General features: G+C 45.0%; 1 protein-coding gene across 4 annotated transcripts in view; it reads left to right on the forward strand.

The window, feature by feature from the left end:
* The window catches only part of WHRN (whirlin), a 405,157-nt gene that overhangs the window by 267,039 nt on the left and 114,712 nt on the right, over positions 1-23,406 (forward strand). For all 4 annotated transcript variants that reach the window (XM_073590838.1, XM_073590834.1, XM_073590837.1 and 1 more), the window contains 2 exons: positions 10,947-10,983; positions 21,136-21,348. In XM_073590838.1, coding sequence (XP_073446939.1) covers positions 10,947-10,983; positions 21,136-21,348 — 250 coding nt within the window. The remainder of the gene's footprint in view (positions 1-10,946; positions 10,984-21,135; positions 21,349-23,406) is intronic.

Consider the following 23,406-nt stretch of genomic DNA (forward strand, 5'->3'; position numbering starts at 1 on the left):
ATATCTAAAGAAGAATATAATGCTGTCTGCAGAACCTGCAGGGCACAAATCAGATTAGCTAAAGCTGAAAATGAATTGAGGCTTGCAAGAGATGTCAAAAGCAATAATAAAGGATTTTGGGGATATGTCAAAAGTAAAAGAAAAGTCAAAGATGCTATAGGATTTTTACAGGATGAAAATGATGAAATGGTAAGACAGGATGTTGAGAAGGCTGAACTTTTAAATTCCTATTTTGCATCTGTTTTCTCTCAGAAAGGAAATGTAACATCAACTGTTATTCACTGTCCTATTAAGGGAATAGAAGAATCCAGGATATCTATAAACAGAAAGATAGTGAGGAAACACTTAGCTAGCCTAAATGAATTCAAGTCTCCAGGTCCAGATGAATTACACCCCAGAGTACTGAAGGAGAAAGCAGAAGACATTTTTGAACCCCTCTCTATAATCTTTGAAAATTCTTGGAGAACAGGAGAAGTGCCAGAAGACTGGAGAAGAGCAAATGTTGTTCCTATCTTCAAAAAGGGGAAGAAGGTGGACCCAGGTAACTATAGGCCAGTGAGTCTGACTTCTATACCAGGAAAGATCTTTGAACAAATTATTAAACAACATGTATGTCAATACCTGGATAAGAATGAAGTGATTAAACAGAGTCAGCATGGGTTTGTAACTAATAAGTCATGTCAGACTAACTTAATTTCCTTCTATGACGGTATCACTGATTGGGTGGATCAAGGAAATGCTGTAGATATAGTATATCTTGACTTCAGCAAAGCATTTGACAAAGTCTCTCATACAATCCTTATTGAAAAAATGATTAAGTATGGAATGGACAAGGCAACTGTTAGGTGGATTCATAACTGGCTTAGTGATCGGACCCAAAGAGTGGTCGTAAATGGCTGCACATCCAGTTGGAAGAATGTCTCAAGTGGGGTACCACAGGGCTCTGTCCTGGGCCCTGTATTGTTCAACATCTTTATCAACGATTTAGATGAAGGAATTGAGGGTAAACTGATTAAATTTGCTGATGACACAAAGCTAGGAGGGATAGCTAATACTAGAAAAGAGAGAGAGAGGATTCAAAAAGATTTAAATAAACTGGAGAAGTGGGCAGCAACTAACAGAATGGTTTTTAACAGGGAGAAATGCAAAGTACTACATCTGGGCAATAAAAATGGAAAAAGCATATATAGAATGGGAGGAATAGGGCTAAGTGACAGCACATGTGAAAAAGACTTGGGTATACTAATAGATCACAGACTGAATATGAGTCAACAGTGTGATGCAGCAGCAAAAAAGGCAAATGCAATTCTAGGATGTATTAACAGAAGCATACAGTCTAGATCACGTGAAGTCATTATTTCCCTCTACTCCTCTTTGGTCAGACCTCATCTGGAATATTGTGTCCAGTTTTGGGCACCACATTTTAAAAAAGACATCAACAAACTGGAGCAAGTTCAGAAAAGAGCGACCAGAATGGTGACCGGTCTGCAAACCCTGTCTTATGAGGAAAGGTTGCAGGATTTGGGAATGTTTAGTTTGCAAAAGAGAAGACTGAGAGGAGACTTAATAGCTGTCTACAAATATCTAAAGGGCTGTCACATTGTAGAAGGATCAACTTTATTCTCATTTGCACAAGGAAAGACTAGAAGCAATGGGATGAAACTGAATGGGAGGAGACACAGATTAGATATTAGAAAAAACTTTTTGACAGTTAGAGTGATCAATGAGTGGAACAGGCTGCCACGAGAAGTGGTGAGTTCTCCTTCAATGGAAGTCTTCAAACAGAGGCTGGACAGACATCTGACTGGGATGATTTAGCGAATCCTGCTTTGAGCAGGGGGTTGGACCAGATGGCCCAGGAGGTCCCTTCCAACTCTACGATTCTATGATTCTATGATTCTATGATTCTATGATCTGACCAAAAAGGGCGCTGATGTGGTGAATTGGTCTCCAGAGGCAGTCTCGGCATTTCAGGAGCTTAAGCAGAGATTCACTTCTGCTCCGGTTCTATGGCAACCTGATGTCTCACTTCCATTTCAGGTGGAGATAGATGCTTCTGAGATTGGTGCAGGAGCTGTTTTGTCCCCAAAAGATCCGGTGACTTCTAAAATGAATCCCTGTGCCTTCTTTTCTCGAAAATTCTCCCCATCTGAAAGTAACTATGATGTGGGGAATCGGGAATTGTTGGCCATGAAATGGGCATTTGAAGAGTGGAGACATTGGTTGGAGGGAGCTAGATATCAAGTTGTGGTCCTCACCGACCACAAGAATTTGATTTATCTTGAATCAGCCAAACGCTTGAATCCTAGACAGGCTAGGTGGGCCATGTTTTTCACGCATTTTAATTTTGTGGTCTCTTTTTTTCCCGGCACTAAGAATGCTAAGGCGGACGCCCTTTCTAGGAGTTTCATTGCGGATTCTCTTATTGTGACCGAGCCTACTGCCATTCTAGGTGAGGGGGTAGTTCTTTCCCCCATCTCGCCCGATTTGAGACGTGCCCTGGAGGAATTTCAGGAGGACAAACCTGAGCGTTGCCCTATGGGAAAATTGTATGTTCCTGACCAGTGGAGGAAGAGAGTGATGTCTGAAATTCATTGCTCCGCGTTGGCTGGTCATCCAGGTATTTTTGGTACCAGAGATTTGGTGAGTCGGTCTTTTTGGTGGAATGCCTTATCTCGTGATGTAAGGAATTTTGTGCAGTCCTGTGGGACTTGTTCTCGGTCTAAACCCTGTTCTCGTTCTAGTGGGTTGTTGATGCCCCTGCCGGTGCCCAAGAGGCCATGGACACATATTTCAATGGATTTTATTTCTGATCTTCCTGTCTCTCAGAGAATGACTGTTATCTGGGTGATTTGTGATAGATTTTCTAAGATGATCCATCTTGTACCACTCCCAAAGTTGCCATCTTTTTCAGAGTTGGTGCCCTTGTTTTTACAACAGGTGGTTCAGTTGCATGGGATTCCTGAGAACATTGTGTCAGACAGAGGAGTCCAGTTTGTTTCCAGATTTTGGAGAACTTTTTGTTCCAATCTGGGAATTCAGTTATCTTTCTCCTCTGCATTTCATCCTCAGACCAATGGACAGACTGAGAGAACAAACCAGACTTTGGAGTCCTATTTGAGATGTTTTATGTCTGCTGATCAGGATGACTGGGTCTCATTTTTGCCCCTGGCCGAATTCGCGCTAAACAATAGAGCTAGTTCTGCCACTTTGATGTCGCCCTTTTTCTGTAACTTTGGGTTTCATCCTCGATTTTCTTCAGGGCAAGTGGATCTTTGACCTGCCCAAGTGTGGACACTGTGGTAGAGAGAATGCAGCAGATTTGGGACCAAGTGGTGGATAAGTTGTCCCTCTCTCAGGAAAAAACCCAACGGTTTTCCAACCGGCATAGGACCATTGGTCCCCGGTTTAAAGTGGGTGATATGGTTTGGTTATCGTCAAAGAATATTCCTATGAAGGTTGCGTCTCCAAAGTTCAAGCCAAGATTCATTGGACATTATAAGATTTTGGAGATTCTTAATCCTGTTTCTTTTCGATTGGCTCTTCCAGTTACGTTTAAGATCCATAACGTGTTTCATAAATCTCTGTTGAAGAGGTTTGTGGAGCCAGTAGTTCCTATGGTGGCACCTCCTGACCCTGTATTGGTTAAAGGCAATGTGGAATATAAGGTAGAGAAAATATTGGATTCTCGTTTGGCTAGACTGAGACTCCACTACTTGGTCAAATGGAAGGGTTATGGCCAGGAGGATAATTCTTGGGTCTCTGCTTCTGACATTCATGCCGATAGATTGGTTCGTGCTTTTCTCCGGGCCCATCCTGATCGGCCTGGTGGCGTGGATGAGGGTTCGGTGACCCCTCCTCAAGGGGGGGATACTGTTGCGAATTCACTTTCTGGCCTACTTCTGGTTACTAGTGAAGGTAGTGGAGCTGGTTATATTGACAGAGGGGTCGTGAGTTCTCTTTTCGGGCCCCCTCTTGTGGTTACAGGAGGTAATGAAGCTGATCTAATTAACAGAGGTCTGCCATCTAATAATGAGGAGGAGTATTGGACATCTGGAGTTTCTGATTGGATTTAAGACAGCCGACTCCCTCTATCCCTGCTGGTATTTTTTTCCTGCCTCCTGAGGTCTTAGTTTCCAGCTCAGTCCCTGCATGCTCAAGCTAAGTGTTCTTTTGCTATTGTTCACATTTGATTTGGTTTTGTCTATTCAGTTTTGTGTGGTCAGCCAGCCCCGACTGGGGCTGTGCTGAATTTCCATCCTTATGTTACTGCTTGTGCCAGTTTGTTTATGTCCCTTATTAGATTGGCCTCTTTTTGCTCTGCTTTCAGAATTTGCCAGAGTGCTGATATAGTGGGTGAAGTCGAGTGACTTCAGTATTTTTCTATCAGACGTGTTGGACATTTTCTGCAGGGTTTTTTGCGTGATTGCAGACCTGTCCTGTCTAGTTAGTGTAGGCCCCATCGTTTGCTCAGCCTATTTTCCTACCTGGGTTTGTGTTTTCATCTTGTCTCACTGTCAATATATGTTTGGGGGCTATCTATTCCTTTGGGGTATGCTCTGGGGCAGTTTAGATTTCCCCTTTCTTGCTTTAGGCTTATTTAGTTCTCCGGCTGTGTTGAGGCGTCTAGAATCATCGTAGGTACGCTCCACGGCTACTGCTAGTTGTGTGGATAGGACCAGGGGTCTGCAATCCGCTTAGTTATCAACCTCTCTGGTGTTCTGTGGCTTAGCTTGGTCTTGCTTTCCTCCTCGGTGACCCAATCATAACAACCAGGCCTCTCTTTCAAAGGATCTTTTCTTCAAAATTAAACTCTGGGAAATTTTTCATGATTGTTTTTATTATTATTTTATTATTATTTTAACCTTTTCAGTGCTGGTGATTTTATCTTTGTCATTTTCGTGCCTCTGGTAGCCAGGATAATTTTCACACTTTTTTTTTTTTTTTTATAAACCGTCTTTATTGAACAATGAACAAAGAGTACAAAAATTGTACAAAAACATCAGAAAAAATCCAACAGATTTTCACAGTACTTTGAGCACTAGACAGTGTATTACACCGTAACTATAACCAGCTTCCCCTCTCCCCTACCCCCACCCTGGCACACATCCATATCTTCATAAAGTAACATCAATTAAGCCTAACAGGAGTTCTGCCATCAATTTGCTCTCTCAGGTACCAGTCTGTAAATTGGAAGCAACCATGAATCCCCTGGCGTAGCGACAATATCTGGGTATTAATAAAAGAAGACCAAGTACGGAAAAAACGTTTAGTGTATTTCTCTTTATTCAGAATGGACTCTATCCAGTCCATCTTAAAGGGAACCTGTCACCCATTCTTTGCCCTAACAGATGCCGGCATTGACATCAGGGGCTTAGCTACGGCATTCTGTAATGCTGTAGATAAGCCCCCGATGTAACCTGAAAGATAAGAAAAACACGTTAGATTATACTCACCGCAGGGGGCGGTCCGGTCCGACGCCTCCCATCTTCATACGATGCCGTCCTCTTCTTCCCTTCCTGTAGTGGCTCCGGCGCAGGCGCACTGCTCTGCGCTGTTGAGGGCAGAGCAGAATACTGAAGTGTGCAGGCGCCAGACCTCTCCCGACTCCTGCGCACTGCAGGACTATGCTCTGCCCTCAACAGGGCAGAGCAGTGTGCCTGCACCAGAGCCACTACAGGAAGGGAAGAAGAGGACGGCATCGTATGAAGATGGGTGGCGTCGGACCGGACCGCGACACCCATCGGACCGGACCGCCCCCTGTGGTGACTATAATCTAATGTGTTTTTCTTATCTTTCAGGTTACATTGGGGGCTTATCTACAGCATTACAGAATGCTGTAGATAAGCCCCTGATGTCAGTGGCCGCAGCTTATAGTCCAAAAAAAGGGTGACAGATTCCCTTTAAAGAGATAAGTTACCTTCTTAGTAATTAAACTCAAAGAGGGAGTATTACCCTGTGCCCATAGATGTAAAATACTTTTGCGGGTAGCAGCCGCCCAAACAAATAAATGCAGCGCTGCTGAACAGAAAGCCTCAAACAACTCATCTTGTGGAAGAATATTGAATATGGCCCACTCCAGAGAAAGAAAGATTGATACACCAAAGGTATTACTGAGATGTTCCAAGAGTGTATCCCAAACCTCCCGTATTTTTGGACAGTCCCATAAACAATGAAAAATATCCGCAGGAGAATGTAAGCATTTAGGGTAGGGAAAATTACCTGAGGGGGACATTTTAGATCTAATCTCTGGAGAGATATATGCTCTGAGGAATATCATGAGAGTAATGGTTGTGTAGCTATCATACGGTAACATAGAGTTAATACGTAATGTGGCTTTCAAGAGGTCTCTTACATGACAGTCGGTTAGTTGAGATACCCATCTCCCTGGGCCCGGTGAAGAGTCTGTCCACTGTATGGAAGGTTTTATTGATTTGTATAGAAGACTCAAAGAATAATTCCCTGTGTAAGCTTTAATGGAGATTAAGTTTAGAGGGTGTGCTCTAACGTCATCCGGTATATCCCGCAGTATCGAGCCCACATAATGTTTAATTTGGGTGATAGTAAAATTATCTCCTCCCAGGATTGGGTATTTAAAGACAGTGTCGTCCAAAGTGAGAGGACACTGATTGTCTGCTAACATGTCACAAACCAATCAAGAACCATTATTCCCAAGCACACAATAGATGGGAGGTAGCCTGCCCTATAGAAAGGAGGGATTGCCTCGAAAAGGGAGAAACACTGAGATATGGGGGTCCAGTTCACTAATTCGTCTAGCATGACGCCATCCCAAAATTACTGACCATAGTAGGGGGTTATCCCTAATTTCCATTGGGACCTCAGCTTGAAGTAGGTGAAGCAGAGCAGGAAGACTAAAAAGTTTACACATCGCCTCATCTATTGGGGTATTTGTAAAGCGGGTAAAGGCATAGATCCAGTCCAAGGAATGACAGAAGACAGCCGCTATACTCTATAGGCGTTTATTAGGGAGATTAAGGCCACCTAAGGATTTCATTTGTTGCAACTTAAAAATACTAATTCTAGAGCCCCACCTTGAGCCCCAAATAAATTGATGGAAGATTTTTGTCAAAAGCCTATCATCGGCTTTAGATAGTAGAACCGGCGGAGTCTGTAAGGGAAAAAGTATTTTGGGGAAAGAAATAATTTTAATCTGGTGGGTCCTGCCTGCAAAGGGTAATTTAAGTCTGTGTTCACACGTAGCGTTTTTTGCGGCGATTTTAAATGCGCGATTTTGCCGCGGAAATGCAAACAAAAAGCATCGCATGCATTCCTATGTGATTCTGCACGTGCTGTGCTAATGCTGCGGATTTTTCCGCGGCGGAATTGCATCGCGGAAAAATACGCAGCATGCTTATTCTTTGTGCGGAATCGCGGGAATTCCGCACACATAAGAATGCATTGTTCTGCTTACTTTTCAAATGTGGCTATGCCCACCATGCGAAAAGTAAGCAGAACATTTGCGGATGGTACCCACGGTTTGGAGGAGAGGAGACTGTCCTCCAGGCTCTGGGTACCATATCCCTGTAAAAAATAGAATTAAAATAAAAAATTGTCATATTCTCACCTTCCAATGTCCCTCGCAGCATCACCAGGCCTCAGCGATGCTCCCGGCAGGTCCTGTTCCCAGTGATGCATTGCGACAAAGACCTTTGATGACATAGCGGTCTCGCGAGACCGCAACGTCATCAAAGGTCATTGTCGCAATGCATCACTGGGAATGGGACTTGCTGGGAGCATCGCGAGGATCGGGAACGCTGCGAGGAACGTCGGAAGGTGAGAAAAACACCGTTTGTTATTTTTTTTTAGTATTTTTAACATTAGATCTTTTTACTACTGATGCTGCATAGGCAGCCTCAATAGTAAAAAGTTGGTCACACTAGTCAAACACTATGTTTGACGAGTGTGACCAACCTGTCAAAAAGTTTTCCAAGCGATGCTACAGATCGCTTGGAAAACGCTAGCATTCTGCAAGCTAATTACGCTTGCAAATCGCTAGTTTTTCCGCGGAAAATAGGCGGGACTTAAAATGCGGTTTTCTCGCATATTTCCTGTGGAATGGAATTACGGAATTCCTTCTGAAATTTTTGCGGGAATTCCGTAACGTGTGCACATAGCCTAAGAAATGTCCAGGGGTGTAGATTTGTAGACAAACACAGGAATTGAAGGCTACAGCCCAGTCCAGAAATTGCTGCATTGTAATGTGAATAAGTCCATAAGAGAGTTAATCAGCGAATAGTTAGCGGATCAAAAGGCTAATTTGTTGAAAGGGCACTGGGATGCTGCAGTGTTTAAAGTATTAACACGTCCAGAGAGGAGTTAGTTGTAATTACAAGAGGTGAAGGGTTTAACTGTAGATGGTAGCAACCACAAGAGTTTGCAGACAAGATACTTTATCTAGCTGGGATAACTGATGAGACAACTTCAGAACTAAATGGAAACTGAATACTACCTTAGTTAATACTGATATACATATGAATAAGAAAGTTGGTCTTAAAAAACCTTGTGCGATTACATCAATGGAGTTCGTCTAGTAACCCAATGAAACCCAATGTGGACCACTGCAAATGGAGGCAGGCATAAGAGAATGGAGCAGGGATGGGCGCCAAAGTCAGGACAATGTCTGGTTCAGAGGCAGAAGTAGGAGATGCCTTGACTATAGGCACAAATATGTTGAGACTATGTACAGTAATAAGGAAATATGAAAAGCATTAGGAATTTTTAACATGGGAGGTAGTTTCTAAAGGAAAGCGACTGGATTAATTTGGGATGGACCAATGATAAACTTACCAGCCAACTTCTTCAAGTGAGTCTTCAAACACATATCTCTGGTGGTGTCTGTCAGCACTCTTCTTCACTTTAGCTAAAGTGGATGACCCCTCAGTCCAGATGTTATGTACGTTTCCGAGAGATGAAGTACACAACAGGAAGCTGATTTGTAGGTGCAATTCGCAAATGAAGACGAGGCTTTTGACCATACACTTTGACAGAGAATTCTCAGAACTTGGAAACTGTATTGCTTTGATCGAATTTGGCCCAAGGAAGCAAATCCGGCAAATTATCTTGATGGGAATTGAAAAAACATTTGTAGCTATTTTTTCGTGGAATTATTATTGGTTCTCTAAGTTTATCCATTACTTTTAGGGTGATAGACTGAGTAAAAGTCTAAGGAGATTTTGACATTTTTGCCGTGCGGCCTTCACCTGGAAACAAAAACATGGTCCAACTGTGGAGCAGATGGAAGTCCCTTAAACTATACGAAATGGAACATGCTGGAGAAACAGTCCACTACATCCCAGATAGTAATGAACCCTTGCGCCCCATAAAAATCTATAACAAAGTCCATAAAAATTTCAACCCAGGACACTTGTAGTATGGGAAGAGGATGTAGAAGAATGACCCTGACTAGAGGTTTTGATCTGTGTGTACTGTGAGCAAGATGCCGCAAATTCTTCAAAGTCTTAGTTTTCATTTTGGCCACTAATAAAAATGACTAAGGAGTAGAGAGGTTCATTTAACACACAGGATGACCAGAGAGAAGAGAAAAATGATCTCAAGACAAGACTTTCCAATGGATTGCTTTAGGGACAAGAGAATATACAGTACCTTAGATGAAGAATTGGAAGTAAATGAGATGGAAGCAGGGATACGTTCAGGTTCAATTACGTATGACGGCGCATCTTCAGAGACGTCACATTTGGTCAAAGTACATGGATAGTGTATCAGCTTTGTGGTCTTTCAGCAAGACTATAGGTAAGAATGAAGTCAAACCATAAGAAAGAGAGACACTATCAAGCTTGACAGACATTTAGCAATTCGGTCTGACTGAAGATATTATAGATTTTTATAGTCAGTAAAGATTATGGTTAAAAGCTCTCAGTCACCAATAGAATAATTACATGTTTTTGGTGGAAAGAATTTCTTGGAGAAGAATCCGAAGTGAAACAGAATTTAAAAGGCCATGATGTTAACCATAATATTAGCTCAATTTGAATGGCATTGCTGAAGTTCGCCACGCAGGTTTGATACACATGTAGCATTGCAAACGGAAAGAAAGAGATCACACATTATTTACTGTGTCCTTGCAGTTACCCTACTGCACACTATTTGAAGTGGTGGTGTCAGAGGGGGTTCGATAACATACTAGGGTCTCTCTGTTAATGAAGCAGTAGTAGGTGTGATCACCACACATACTGCAGGTAGTGAATGGACGAGTGGTCGCACATACTCACTTCCGCTCTGGTCACAAGCGGGACTTTCAGACTCTGGTGTCCCAATTGTCAGAATCCCCATAAATTATCCTATTTCTAGGTGATAAATGTTGATTATGGGACAATATCCACAATAGCAACTACTGCTACATTTTACTAGGCTGTACAGCAACAGTTGTCAATCCAAAGCCCCCTGTGTGACATCACTTCCTCCTCCATAGATGTTTAAGCTGCGTGTCAGAGAAATCCTCTTCAGCCTTGATTTACGATTCTTTCCTCTGCATTTGGATTAGAAAACAGAGGAAGCAGCTGAAAAAGAGCTAACGTGGGTCCTATTATTTCAACTCTTATTGAGGTTAATATGGTAATAAGCTTACGACTATAAAAACTACAAATATAAAAGTTTATTTTTGATAACTAATGAATTCTTCTCTTCTTCATGACTATAAAGAAACAACAGAGCAGGCAACAAAGGGGAAAGAAAAAACAACTGACCTCTGAAGGTCATCCTCAGCAATCACTTAAAGCCATAGCTTCCTGTGCATAGTTTTTCTATGATGCTGCTTAACGATCAGATATTTTCCCTACAGAATCATCTCTTTGTCCTTTCCAGTCTCCATGGAAAAAAAAAACGTTCCTTGATAGGTTCTGTCACTAAAGAAAATCCTTATGTGAAAGCCGCTTTGTGAATAAGCATAATTTTGTGTCTTTTTACAGGATCCTCGGGAACTCCTCCCCAGAAGCCGCCACAAAGGTAAGGTGAAGATTTCTGATGATTTTAGCATTTCATGCCACTATCAATATTTATTGCTATACAAATGAGGAGCTGAAAGATATTTCGCCAGATGATAATAACTTTACTCAAGCCTAAGACCTAACAGCATGTCTAAAGGCCGTCACCCATATTACACTGCTCAACGCTGTAATCGCAACACCAAAAGGAAAAGTGGTGGAATTATGGAAATCACAGGATCGATAAATGATAGTGGGCTATAAACTATGAAAACAAAATTTTTTAAACATCTCGATTTATTCAGTATTGAGTATGTACACCAAATGCAGAAATCCCTGCACATACAGCTTTGGCTGCTATGAATGAGGTTATTAATGGTCGCCTGAGGAATATTCTGCAGGGCCGAATGCACTTGGGCAAATCATCAAGATCCGTTGCTGGCAGCTCTCTGTATATTTTCTGACTAGTGATTTGCCTGGTGGGAGACAAGTCTGAGGTGCTGTAGGCCATGGTAGAACATTTAGACTGCTCACTGCAGCACAAGCAACATGCGGCCTGGCATTATCATGTTAAAAAACATTGTGATTGTACCTTTCTTTGTGCCCCACAGAGTAATAGTTACTCTTTGTGCCGCAACACAGTAATAATGCCTACTTTAGGTCCTCAAACAGCAATAATGCTGCTCTGTGTCTGGATATATAAAAATGCACTCTTTGTACATAATAATACGTAGTGCCCGCACATAGCAATGGTGCACCCTCAGTGACTCAAAAAAGTAATAGCATCCCCCTCTGTCCATAAACATTGTAACAATTCCCCTACATAACACCCCCTCTGTGGCTTATGATAGTAATAATTACCAACTGCGCCTCTGTGTAGTAGTATTGCCCAGCACTGTGCCTCTACATAGTTTTAATAACCCCTCTATACCCCCACACAGTAATATTGCCCCCATTGTGCCTCTACATCGTAATAGTGCCCTGTTTGCACGGTCACATAATACTAATGTCCTCATTGTGCCTTCACATATTAAGGCACCCTCTGTGTCTAAAAAAGTAAGCTTGATAGACCTGTGTCTTTCTTCTTATAAATGTTATATCTATCCTGGATTCAATGTAGTACAATTTTCTACTGCTGAAAAAGAGGTTAAATTCACACCAATATTTGCAGCGGCCGAATTCAACCCAAATGGAAAATCTGTAATTAGTCGACACGCGCCACGTCTGACAAAGTTGTTCTTTGACAGTGGATAAACAATCCATCCTCTCGGGTAATCAGGTTAATGCTGCAGCAGATTGACAGCGAGTTTTCTGCTCATGCCATTAAAGTAATTGTGCCCATTTATCCTAATATTATTAATAACAATTACGGTACATCTGTCACCCTCTGACATGGTATAGTTATTTGTACATATGGGTCGCCCCTCACACCCAGAGCAGCGGGGTACTCGGTACCTGGCCGGCGTCAGGGGGATGTGTCGCAGCAGCGGTGATCCGGTCTGTGGCCCTGGGCGCCCAATATCAATGGCGGTGATGTCAATAGTGTTATAGCTTAGTTGAATAGTTCGTGACGCCACCCATGGTGTTTGGCAAGTAAGATGTTGAGCCAACGCTGCATGCAGATCCACTGGGATTGATGGTGTGGTGCAGCAAAGATGGTGTAGCTCCCCACAGGTGGAGCTGTAGTCCCAGGGCAGTGTGAGTGCAATGGATGAGGAGAGGCGCAGAATGGTATAGATGCTGGTACCCAGATGTAGTGGTGCTGAAGGTGTTAGCGACGAATGAATGGAGGACACCAGGGCTTATAGTTTCAAAGCTTTACTCACAGTTCGTGGTACCCACTGGTGCCCGCCTCCGTGCCGTGTCCTCCGGCGTAGAGACTCAATCAACCTCCCGGGCAAGTCAGGGTGCCTTTCCTGAACGACTCCTCTATTGCGCCTTTTAATGTGAAGAGCTCCAGTACCGTAGTTCTCTGGAATTCCTCCTGTCAGATGTTCCTAGAACCTTACTTGTATGACAGACAGCTGTAGCCTCTATCGGGGACTCCTCTCAGAGTCCTGGCTTGCAAATCGGTTGCTGTTGTGTCCCAAGTCTTGGATGGGAGTAGTGCATTTACAGCCAACTACTCCACCGGTGTCTGCTGCAGAACCATAAGTGTACATACAACCTCGGGGACCGGGCCCTGGCCTTGCACTGAGAACCTATTGGCAGGGTTCCTCTTCCAACCCACAACTCCTCTCTGTTCTCTTACTCCTTCATTCCGCGCTGTTCCTTCTCTCTCTTATGGAAGCTTAGGTTGCAGGTCTACGTCTTTCTCCTTCTCTTCTCTTTCCCGTGCCATCTGGCTCAGATCACTGAGGCAGCTGCAGCACTCCTTCCTCTCTTCCTCTCCTAGGGAGGTTGTTCCACTAAGACCAGTCCTCAGCCTCTCCTGACTGACTGCCTTCCTCCGCCTTGAGCTCCCCTCAGGCTGACCTCCTGTCAGCCTGCTCTCAGCCTCTCCTCCAGACTGAACTGAACTCCAATTCTAAGCCTTCCCACTCTTTTATATCTAACTCCACCCACCTCCCAGCACATCTCATGTTACGAAGCAGGGTTCCACGAAGGGTGCTCTGCTACCCCCAGCCTGAAGCTGCTAGGCGGACCTACTGAACTATCCTGTGTGTTAGATGCAGGTGTTGGAGTGTGGAAAGGAGTTCCCAACTTACCTAGTTGGTGGGGCACTACAGCTTAGGAGAAGGTGCAGTACCTCTGTGGTGACTGAGCCTCAGTGGCGCCACATACCCCCCATTAAACACAGCACGTCCAGGGGCTGCAAGATAACAAAGTAGATGGCAAAGAAACATACAAAAATCGTGTAATGCATAATAACTTTTCTTATACTAATCTTCCTAATATAGGAGGTACTCATCTTGAACGTTAGAAACAATTATATCTTAGATTCTATCTAAAACTTTTAATTCTAAGTGCAATTCTCAATTCAAAGTGCTATTCTCTGTAACACATTATCTCTCATTTTTCTCTCTCTCTAGTACACATTTATTTTTTTACTTTCACTGTCTCTTCTAGACGCAAGACACTGACTGCAAGTACCTGGTCTGTCACCTGTCTACTTTCAATTCTTTATTCATATCACTCATCTCTAGATCAGACATTCCTAATTCTTCTCTAACAGCGATTTCTCAGTTACTAATACTCAATAATCATATTATCAAATACTTCACAGTAAAACATTCAACAGTTATTCTTGTAAGGTGCTGGACACCGCTCCCAGCCGGGATCTCTTGCAGTGTCCTTTGAGGTAGACATCATCTTCGAAAAGTGTCCATGCAGAAACATTATCTTTGCAAAGAGTCTCTAAATGTAAAACCAAGAAAGGGCACCTAAAGAGGTGCAACTATTTACAAGTAAGAGTTTTTGGATCACTCCAAGTTCATGATCGCTAGTTCAAATTGTGAAAACGCTGCCATTGCAAAAACTAGGCAACAAAAGTGCTACCAGAAAAACAAAACATGATAGCAAAAACAACAAAGCACAACTGGTGCAAACAAACCCTCCTGGGTAAAGAGATTTGAAAAGTGTAATTCTTAGTGCTGATCCCCTCCTGGGGTTCTGGAAGCTGCTGAATGGGAACTGCTACCAGATGTGGTACTTGGAATGTCCTCATCCTGTTGCTGGTTGCTTGACAGCTCTGGTGCTGTGGCACCACCTTCAGGGGTTCCGGTGTTCCCCCCCCGGGGACTGATATCCCGGTCCCAGACCAGATCTAGCACCACCTGGCCAGCCGCTGTGATCGTGGTGCACCCCAGGGCCTTCCCAGTTGTCGGGACATCAGACGTACCTGGGGCCTCCTGGCGGTGTGGTCTCTGCTCTGGTGCAGCGGCGGCAGGTACCAGTGGCAAGGGTACCAAGTTCAGGGGCGCCGGTGGTGTAGGCCCCTCCAGGGCATGTGGCCTGCTCAGTCTCCATAAGGCCTCCTGCCTCAGTTGCAGGCGGCACGTCAGCTGGGCGATTCCGCCCACCAGCTGCTGGCGGTTCATCGCAGAGACGGGGTCGGAGTCTTCAGCCATGGCGCCGGGGAGTTCCGACTCAACCTCCGCGCGCTCTCCAGGCCTCCTCCCCTCACTCTCCAAAATGGCGTTCTCGCGTTCTTCTTCCTGCCTTGGCCCCTTTCCGCCACTGGCTTCTTCTGCCCCTCCTTCCAGGGGCGGCGTCTTCTTCCCGCGCCTCCATACCAAGCCAGAATGCGTACCCCTCGGGGGGTGGGCCATGTATCTGTCACATAGTAATTCAGGCAGGGAATGCCCAATACTCTTCGCGGTCTTTTCTTAGGACCTCCCATCTCTTCACGCCCTTCTTCTCCGTGCCAGCGGCCATTTCTAATGTCTATTAAATTTGGTCTTCTGCACATTTTCAAAAGCACAGTCTCACAAATGTCAAGCGCACAGAACCCGATGGCATCGGGTCTCGTCATCCTGTTCGTGACGCCAAAATTGGGTCGCCTCTCACACCCAGGGCAGCGGGGTACTCGGTACCGGGCCGGTGTCAGGGGGATGTGTCACAGCAGCGGTGACCCGGTCCGTGGCCCTGGGCACCCAATATCAATGGCGGTGATGTCGATAGTGTTATAGCTTAGTTGAATAGTTCGTGACGCCACCCGTGGTGTTTGGCAAGTAAGATGTTGAGCCAACGCTGCATGCAGATCCACTGGGACTGATGGTGTGGTGCAGCAAAGATGGTGTAGCTCCCCACAGGTGGAGCTGTATTCCCAGTCCAGTGTGGGTGCAATGGATGAGGAGAGGCGGAGAATGGTATAGATGCTGGTACCCAGATGTAGCGGTGCTGAAGGTGTTAGCGACGAATGAATGGAGGACACCAGGGCTTATAGTTTCAAAGCTTTACTCACAGTTCGTGGTACCCACTGGTGCCCGCCTCCGTGCTGTGTCCTCCGGGGTAGAGACTCAATCAACCTCCCGGGCAAGTCAAGGTTCTCCTCTCCAACACTCCGCCAACATGTGCCTTTCCTGAACGACTCCTCTATTGCGCCTTTTAATGTGAAGAGCTCCAGTACCGTAGTTCTCTGGAATTCCTCCTGTCAGATGTTCCTAGAACCTTACTTGTATGACAGACAGCTGTAGCCTCTATCGGGGACTCCTCTCAGAGTCCTGGCTCGCAAATCGGTTGCTGTTGTGTCCCAAGTCTTGGATGGGAGTAGTGCATTTACAGCCAACTACTCCACCGGTGTCTGCTGCAGAACCATAAGTGTCCATTCAACTTCGGGGACCGGGCCCCGGCCTTGCACTGAGAACCTATTGGCAGGGTTCCTCTTCCAACCCACAACTCCTCTCTGTTCTCTTACTCCTTCGTTCCGCGCTGTTCCTTCTCTCTCTTATGGAAGCTTAGGTTGCAGGTCTACGTCTTTCAACTTCTCTTCTCTTTCCCGTGCCAGCTGGCTCAGATCACTGAGGCAGCTGCAGCACTCCTTCCTCTCTTCCTCTCCTAGGGAGCTTGTTCCACTAAGACCAGTCCTCAGCCTCTCCTGACTGACTGCCTTCCTCCGCCTTGAGCTCCCCTCAGGCTGACCTCCTGTCAGCCTGCTCTCAGCCTCTCCTCCAGACTGAACTGAACTCCAATTCTAAGCCTTCCCACTCTTTTATATCTAACTCCACCCACCTCCCAGCACATCTCGTGTTACGAAGCAGGGTTCCACGAAGGGTGCTCTGATACCCCCAGCCTGAAGCTGCTAGGCGGACCTACTGAACTATCCTGTGTGTGAGATGCAGGTGTTGGAGTGTGGAAAGGAGTTCCCAACTTACCTAGTTGGTGGGGCACTACACCTTAGGAGAAGGTGCAGTACCTCTGTGGCGACTGAGCCTCTGGGGCGCCACACATACACCATAAAGGGGAAGGCGAGGCAACAGAACCAGGGGCAGCACAGAAGAAGATTCGTCCTAATAACAGGTGACAACATTGCTTCCACTGGATCTGACTGTAACACTTAATACAAGATCTAAATATATTATTAAAAGAAAAAAAATAATATTGCTAGTTCTGCATAGCACTGCGCAAATAGTATGATAAGGCATTGTGTCCCCACTCACCACCCACATATAGTACCACTGTTCTCTTATTTAGCATCTAAGGTCTATGGGCCCCCGAGGGGTAGTGCTAGTGCTTCACCTTCATCCTTTTTTGCTATGGATCCTTAGCACAGTAGAACGTATCAACAAAATTATTACTATATTCTGGTTATTTGTTTCAAGCCTCAGGGTGCTCTATTAAAATGTTATATTTTTCCACTTTTCAGTTACATGTCTTACCACCTGGCTGTTTTCTCTTGTGCCCTATATTAAAAAGAATAAACATAGAAATGTGCATTTGTATCTCCCTGGGCTTACATATGGGTATTCTGACCTTGGTGGACGACATTATTCCTCTTGTGTAGGAGGAAAAAGCAGAAAATAGTCTGTGTATAGCTGTATGCAAGCTGGGTGACTAAAGAAAGCCTTCAAAATCGCCTTACTATGGCGGCAGCTTTCTGTCCCCTGTTACAGAGCTATTAACTGCTCTTCTAAAATATAAGGGCTTATTCACAGAAAAAAATGTCTAATACGATGGGGCTCCAACTCTAAGACACCCATCTATCGGGAAACTGGGGTCCAAGCTGTTTCTGAAAGTCTTTAAGATTTTAATGGAGAGAATTTTGCACGTACATGACCACCTCCCCATTCATTGCATGCTTTCCCTGCCTGAACAAGCAACACGTGTAGACATGACATAAGATGGAATGTAGTTACTGCAGAGCTCCTATACAGAGGTCTCAAAGTGATCTCTGCAGCGGTATTTACTGCTGCAAAAATCATTGTGAAGACGGTGCACGTTTCACCCTTTGCAGTGCACCGACAAGCACAGTGTAAGTTGAAGCGCCGTGGATCTCAAAGTCACAGCTCTTGGAATATTATGTTGCAGATATTTTCGGGACCATGGGCAGGAGATATTGGTCCTGTAAAACACAGCAGATTTTCTACCAGTGAATCTGTGGTATCTTCGCAAGGACCATAATCTAAGGGCCTAATTGATTATTTACATTTTTTTCATCACTTTTCTGTTTTTGTCTTGTGGCATTTACTGATGGTATTTTTTTGCCAAGTTCATGAAAATTGTGCACACAGTTTATGAATTTTAAGCAAAATTAAAAAAAAAGCTCTTTATTTCTGTCTGAAATGGTTTAGTGAATCCTGCATTTAGCAGGGGGTTACAAACGATGAACCTGGAGGTCCCTTCCAACCCTAACATTCTAGGATTGTATGATTCTGTTTTTAATGTTTTTCGATTTTTTTCAAGTCAAAGTTGCATGTTAGGCTAGTTTCACACTAGCATTTTGGAGCGCAGCGACGGCCTGCGCACGGCCGCCGCTAAGCCCCGCCCCCTGCCGCGCCCCGCCGGTAGCTCCGCCCACCGGCGCATGACGCTGCATGCGCCCTGCGTCCCCTATCTTTATCACAGGGGGCGCAGGCCGTGCGCAGTATGCGTTTGGCGGCGCATGCGTCCTTTTGACGGTGCGCCGACCTGCGCCAAACGCAACCTGCTGCAATTTGGTTGCGTCGGCACACCGTCAAAAAGGCGCATGCGCCGCCAAACGCATACTGCGCACGGCCTGCGCCCCCTGTGATAAAGATGGGGGACGCAGGGCGCATGCTGCGTCATGCACCGGTGGGCGGAGCTACCGGCGGGGGCGTGACAGGGGGCGGGGCTTAGCGGCGGCCGTGCGCAGGCCGTCGCTGCGCTCCAAAACGCTAGTGTGAAACTAGCCTTAGACAAAAATACTACAAAAATTGCACCAAAGTTTTAGGCGTACATAAAATCACTCTGGGAAAGTGGACTGGAGTACCGTATATACTCGAGTATATACCGACCCTAATATTAGTCAAGGGCACCTTATTTTGCCACAAAAAACTGGGAAAACGTACTGGCTCAAGTATAAACCTCGTATTCATGTCCCCTCATCCACATCCTGGTATGCATGACCTCCATCCTGGTATGCATGACCCCCACATCCATATAATGGTATGCATGGTCCCCTCATCTCTATACTGGTATGCATGGCTCCCTCATCCCTATCCTTGTATGCATGACCCCCTCATCCCTATCCTTGCATGCATGGCCCCCTCATCCCTATCCTGATATGCATGGCCCCCTCATCCATATACTGGTATGCATGGCTCCTCATTCCTATCCTGGTATGCATGGCCTCCTCATCCCTATCCTTGTATGCATGACCCCCTCATACCTATCCTTGCATGCATGGCCCCCTCATCCCTATCCTGATATGCATGGCCCCCTCATCCATATACTGGTATGCATGGCCGACCTCATCCCTATCTTGGTATGCATGGCCTCTCATCTCCATCCTTGCATGCATGGCCCCCTCATCCCTATCCTGGTATGCATGATCCCCTCATCCACATTCTGGTGTACATGGCCCCCTCATCCCTATCCTGATATGCATGGCCGCCCTCATACCTATCTTGGTATGCATGGCTCCCTCATCCCTATCCTTGCATGCATGGCTCCCTCATCTCTATCCTGATATGCATGGCCGCCTCATCCATATACTGGTATGCATGGCCGTCCTCATCCCTATCTTGGTATGCATGGCCCCCTCATCCCCATCCTTGCATGCATGGCCCCCTCATCCATATCCTGATATGCAGGATCCCCTCATCCACATCCTGGTATGCATGGTTCCCTCATCCACATCCTGGTATACATGGACGACTCATCCCTATCCTGGCATGCATGATCCCTTCATCCCCATCCTGGTAAACATGGCCTCCATCCTGGCATGCATGGCCTCCTCATCACTATACTGGTATGCATGGCCCCCTCATACCTATCCTTGCATGCATGGCCCTCTCATCCCTATCCTGATATGCATGGTCCCCATCAGAAAAACATAAAAACATTAAAAAAGGACAGCTTCCAGAATAGTCACTGCTCTCCACGCCGGGACAATGGGCGTGGTGGGCAGTGAATATTCATTGCTCTTTAATAGCAGGCACAGTAACCTCAGCCGCTGTCTTCCTGTTCCTGCAGCGGCCTGGTGATCATGTGTGCTACTAAAGAGAATGAATATTCACTGCCCTCCACGCCTATGAGAGTGGAGAGCAGTGAATATTAATTTCTCTAGCAGTGGGCACAGGTGTTAGCCACAGCAGCCGGCTCCTGCCTCCTGTGACCCGCTCCTGCTGCTCCCCCTCTGTCTTGTGGGACCCTCACTCGAGTATAAGCTGAGGGGGGCTTTTTCAGCATAAAAAATGTGCTGAAAAACTTGGCTTATACTCGAGCATACACAGTAATTTGGTGACTTCGAAAAGTTACAAGTGATAAATCAGGCGAAAACATCTGGAAACCCTAAAAAGCACCCACTTTGAACTAAATAAACCGAAAAGAGAGGTACAAGTATGTCAAATTAACTCAAGTCAAATTAAAAAAGGCTCAAATTGAAAGATGAATATGGCACAAAGAAAAAAGGTGCAAAAAGCTAAAAAAACATGCACAAATTCAATAATGAATCTGGCTCTAAAGGGCATGTCACACTAAGCGATATCGCTAGCAATATCGCTATAACTTGTGACGTTATAGCGATATTACTAGCGATATCGCTGTGTCTGATACTTACCTACGACCGGCTCCCCCGCTGGTTATCGCTGATAGCGCGAGAACGTCCAGGACTGTTTCTCGTCGTCAGCTTCCTGCGGCGCTTCCTGCTGTGACGACGAGCGACGCGTGGAGCCAGGCGGGAGGACGCAGGATCGCCTGGTGTGACAGGTAAGTAGCGATCCCCGTCCCCAGCGATGTCGCTAGTGAGATCTGCCTGTGTGGCAGCTCACTAGCGACCACTTAGCGATGTACCAGCGATCCTGACCGCGTCATATCGCTGGTCGGGATCGCTGGTACATCGCTAAGTGTGACAGTACCTTAAATGAAATGGTCAAACCTTTAATGAGATGTTTCAGAGGATCCTCATAAATTGCAGTTACATTTTATTTTTGGATTAAATTAACCACTACATCACCGACTGATTTAGTAGCCAAAAATCATATACAGAACCCGAAATGACATAACATAAAGCTGAGATTGCAGAGTTTAACAGTATTCTATCTTCCCACAGCCCGTCTTCTATAGAGGACCAGCAGGATCACAGGTCACCCTAAGCAGTCTGGGGAACCAGACCATGGTCCTACTAGATGAGAGAGCTCGCCTGCTGCTGACTGAACCCGAGAGAAGCACGATGTCCTACTACCTCCAGCAGTACAAGGAGCGCCACATCCCGGTGCAGGCATTTATAATGGCTATGTTCGAACTTTTCAACACCCAGGCCAAGGTATAGTATGAGGCAACCTTTGGGACAAAAGTATTTGCTCCAGAGATTGTGAGAAACTTTGCATAGGCTCATAAGGATTGGGCAGCCGGCATTCAATCACCCCATTTTTTAGTTCGGTGAGGCGAAGTCTGCAAGAACACAGGAGCTGTAGGCCGACTCGGGCATCTAGTGGAGTCAGGAGATACAGCTGCCGAATGACCAACAGTTTGGATCATAGTTATCTAATGTGTATGTCCAGATTTAATCTTTGACGATGAGGATGGTAAATCCACCACACGTCCTCTTCTACTTCTTAAAGGCAACATGTCCCATTGTACATGCAGTCCGATCTGTGGAGCAGAAAGATACAGACTTCCTGGTGTTTGAATGTAGGATTCCAGTGGGCGGCCCTACTAATGATTGACAGCCATGTCTACAAGCACAGTCATACAGGGAAGACTGTCAATCACTGAACAGTCCTGCCCACTGGACTGATACAAACAGACAGAATACATTTCAATGAATAAACTGCAAGTTTTACTGAAATTTCAATCTGTTGAGCTTCTTCTACTCTATAACATCCTGGGTCCGTTTAGAATGGCATCATTTATTAATCCAAGGTTAAAATTCACTCGATAAAGTTAACATTAGGCATCATGAAGTACATTTAATCTACTTTCCTAAGCAAACAAGCCATGTGACAGTTATTCATTGCCAATAAAAAAAAGAAAAAGAAAATTTCATCCCTATGGTTGATCACGTTGACTTGCAGAGACTCCAGCAGGTTAGACAGCGAGCTTCCTACTTCTGCCATTAGGATAATCAGCCCATCTATCCTAGTATTAATAACAATTATGTCTGTTACCCATGGAGACACAGCTTTTACTTTACAATCTACCATATCAAGTCTCTCTCATTATGATTATTGAGTTAATCAATGCATCCAGCTTGCTAAACTGCTCGTCTCGCATGCCAATTATAACCTGCAATCCCAGTCGGATGGTACACTGCATAAGGCTCGAGGCAAAGATGAAGCCCTAATGTAGAACAGAAGGTGGACAGGTTCACACCAGATGCTAGAGAGAACATACCTAACTATCCCTCCACTCCAAAATTCCAAAAAAAAAATTAATAATCATGTTTTAAATATTTTTTAAATATAAAGTAAAATACTGCATAGAAACAAACTAAATAAATCAAACAAGAGATGCGAGGACCCTGCTTACAAGAGCTTTCAATCTATGAGGAAATAGGAGTGAGAAAATAGGTAAAAAAAAAAAATGACATAGCCAATTTTTATTAAAACCACAGAGTTTACCAAGGCGAAGATGCTTCAGGAAAACGTTGATGGTCTCTTTTTCTGAAGCAGCTTCGCCAGTGCTCGACTGCAAGCACTTTTACTTTCCATTTTTAAGAGTATAAAGCAGTCGGCTTTCAAAGAAAGCCACCCGAAGAAAGAACGTGTCACTTCTTTTAAATGCTTCAGGGTTTCCGAAACCCTAAAGCGGTTTAAAAAAGTGACATAAGATGGAACATGTGCACAGCAATGTCGTTCTGATATTGCTGTGCACTATTTTGATTTCATGTGGTGTTTCTGCAACACTTTTTCAGGCAGATTCCAGACAGATTCTTAGTCTATCTGTACACGGTGATGTTTCAGGCAGATTCTAAGGCTTAGGGTGTGATGCAGGTACGGACTGGCGATGCAATTCAGCCCTGGCATGTGAAATCCCACAGGCCCTTGTTGTCCCCATCCCCATGAACCAGATGGGATATATTACTAATATTTCCCTGGAAGGAGGAAGTGAAGATTTTTTGTAAGAGCAATATTTCTAATGATACCCGTAGCCTGTTCGGATAAGTGACGGGGTAAGTGACGGAGTCAGCGACTTTGTGCTCCGTCACAACTCTTAACAGTATGGGTATCTTGAGAACACCGATTCTGTTAACAACATAGCAGACAAGGCAGCCTACGACCAGACAGGCCCTTCTGGCATTTGCCAGAATTGCCAGATGGCCAGTCCGGCCCTGGTATGATGGACTCAGGTTTTGAAGAGTTGAGGAGTGGGAAGGTTAAAA

The sequence above is a fragment of the Dendrobates tinctorius genome, unplaced genomic scaffold, assembly GCF_039654945.1.
Source record: "Dendrobates tinctorius isolate UK_male_01 unplaced genomic scaffold, ASM3965494v1 ptg000120l, whole genome shotgun sequence".
Taxonomy (NCBI): Eukaryota; Metazoa; Chordata; class Amphibia; order Anura; family Dendrobatidae; genus Dendrobates; species Dendrobates tinctorius.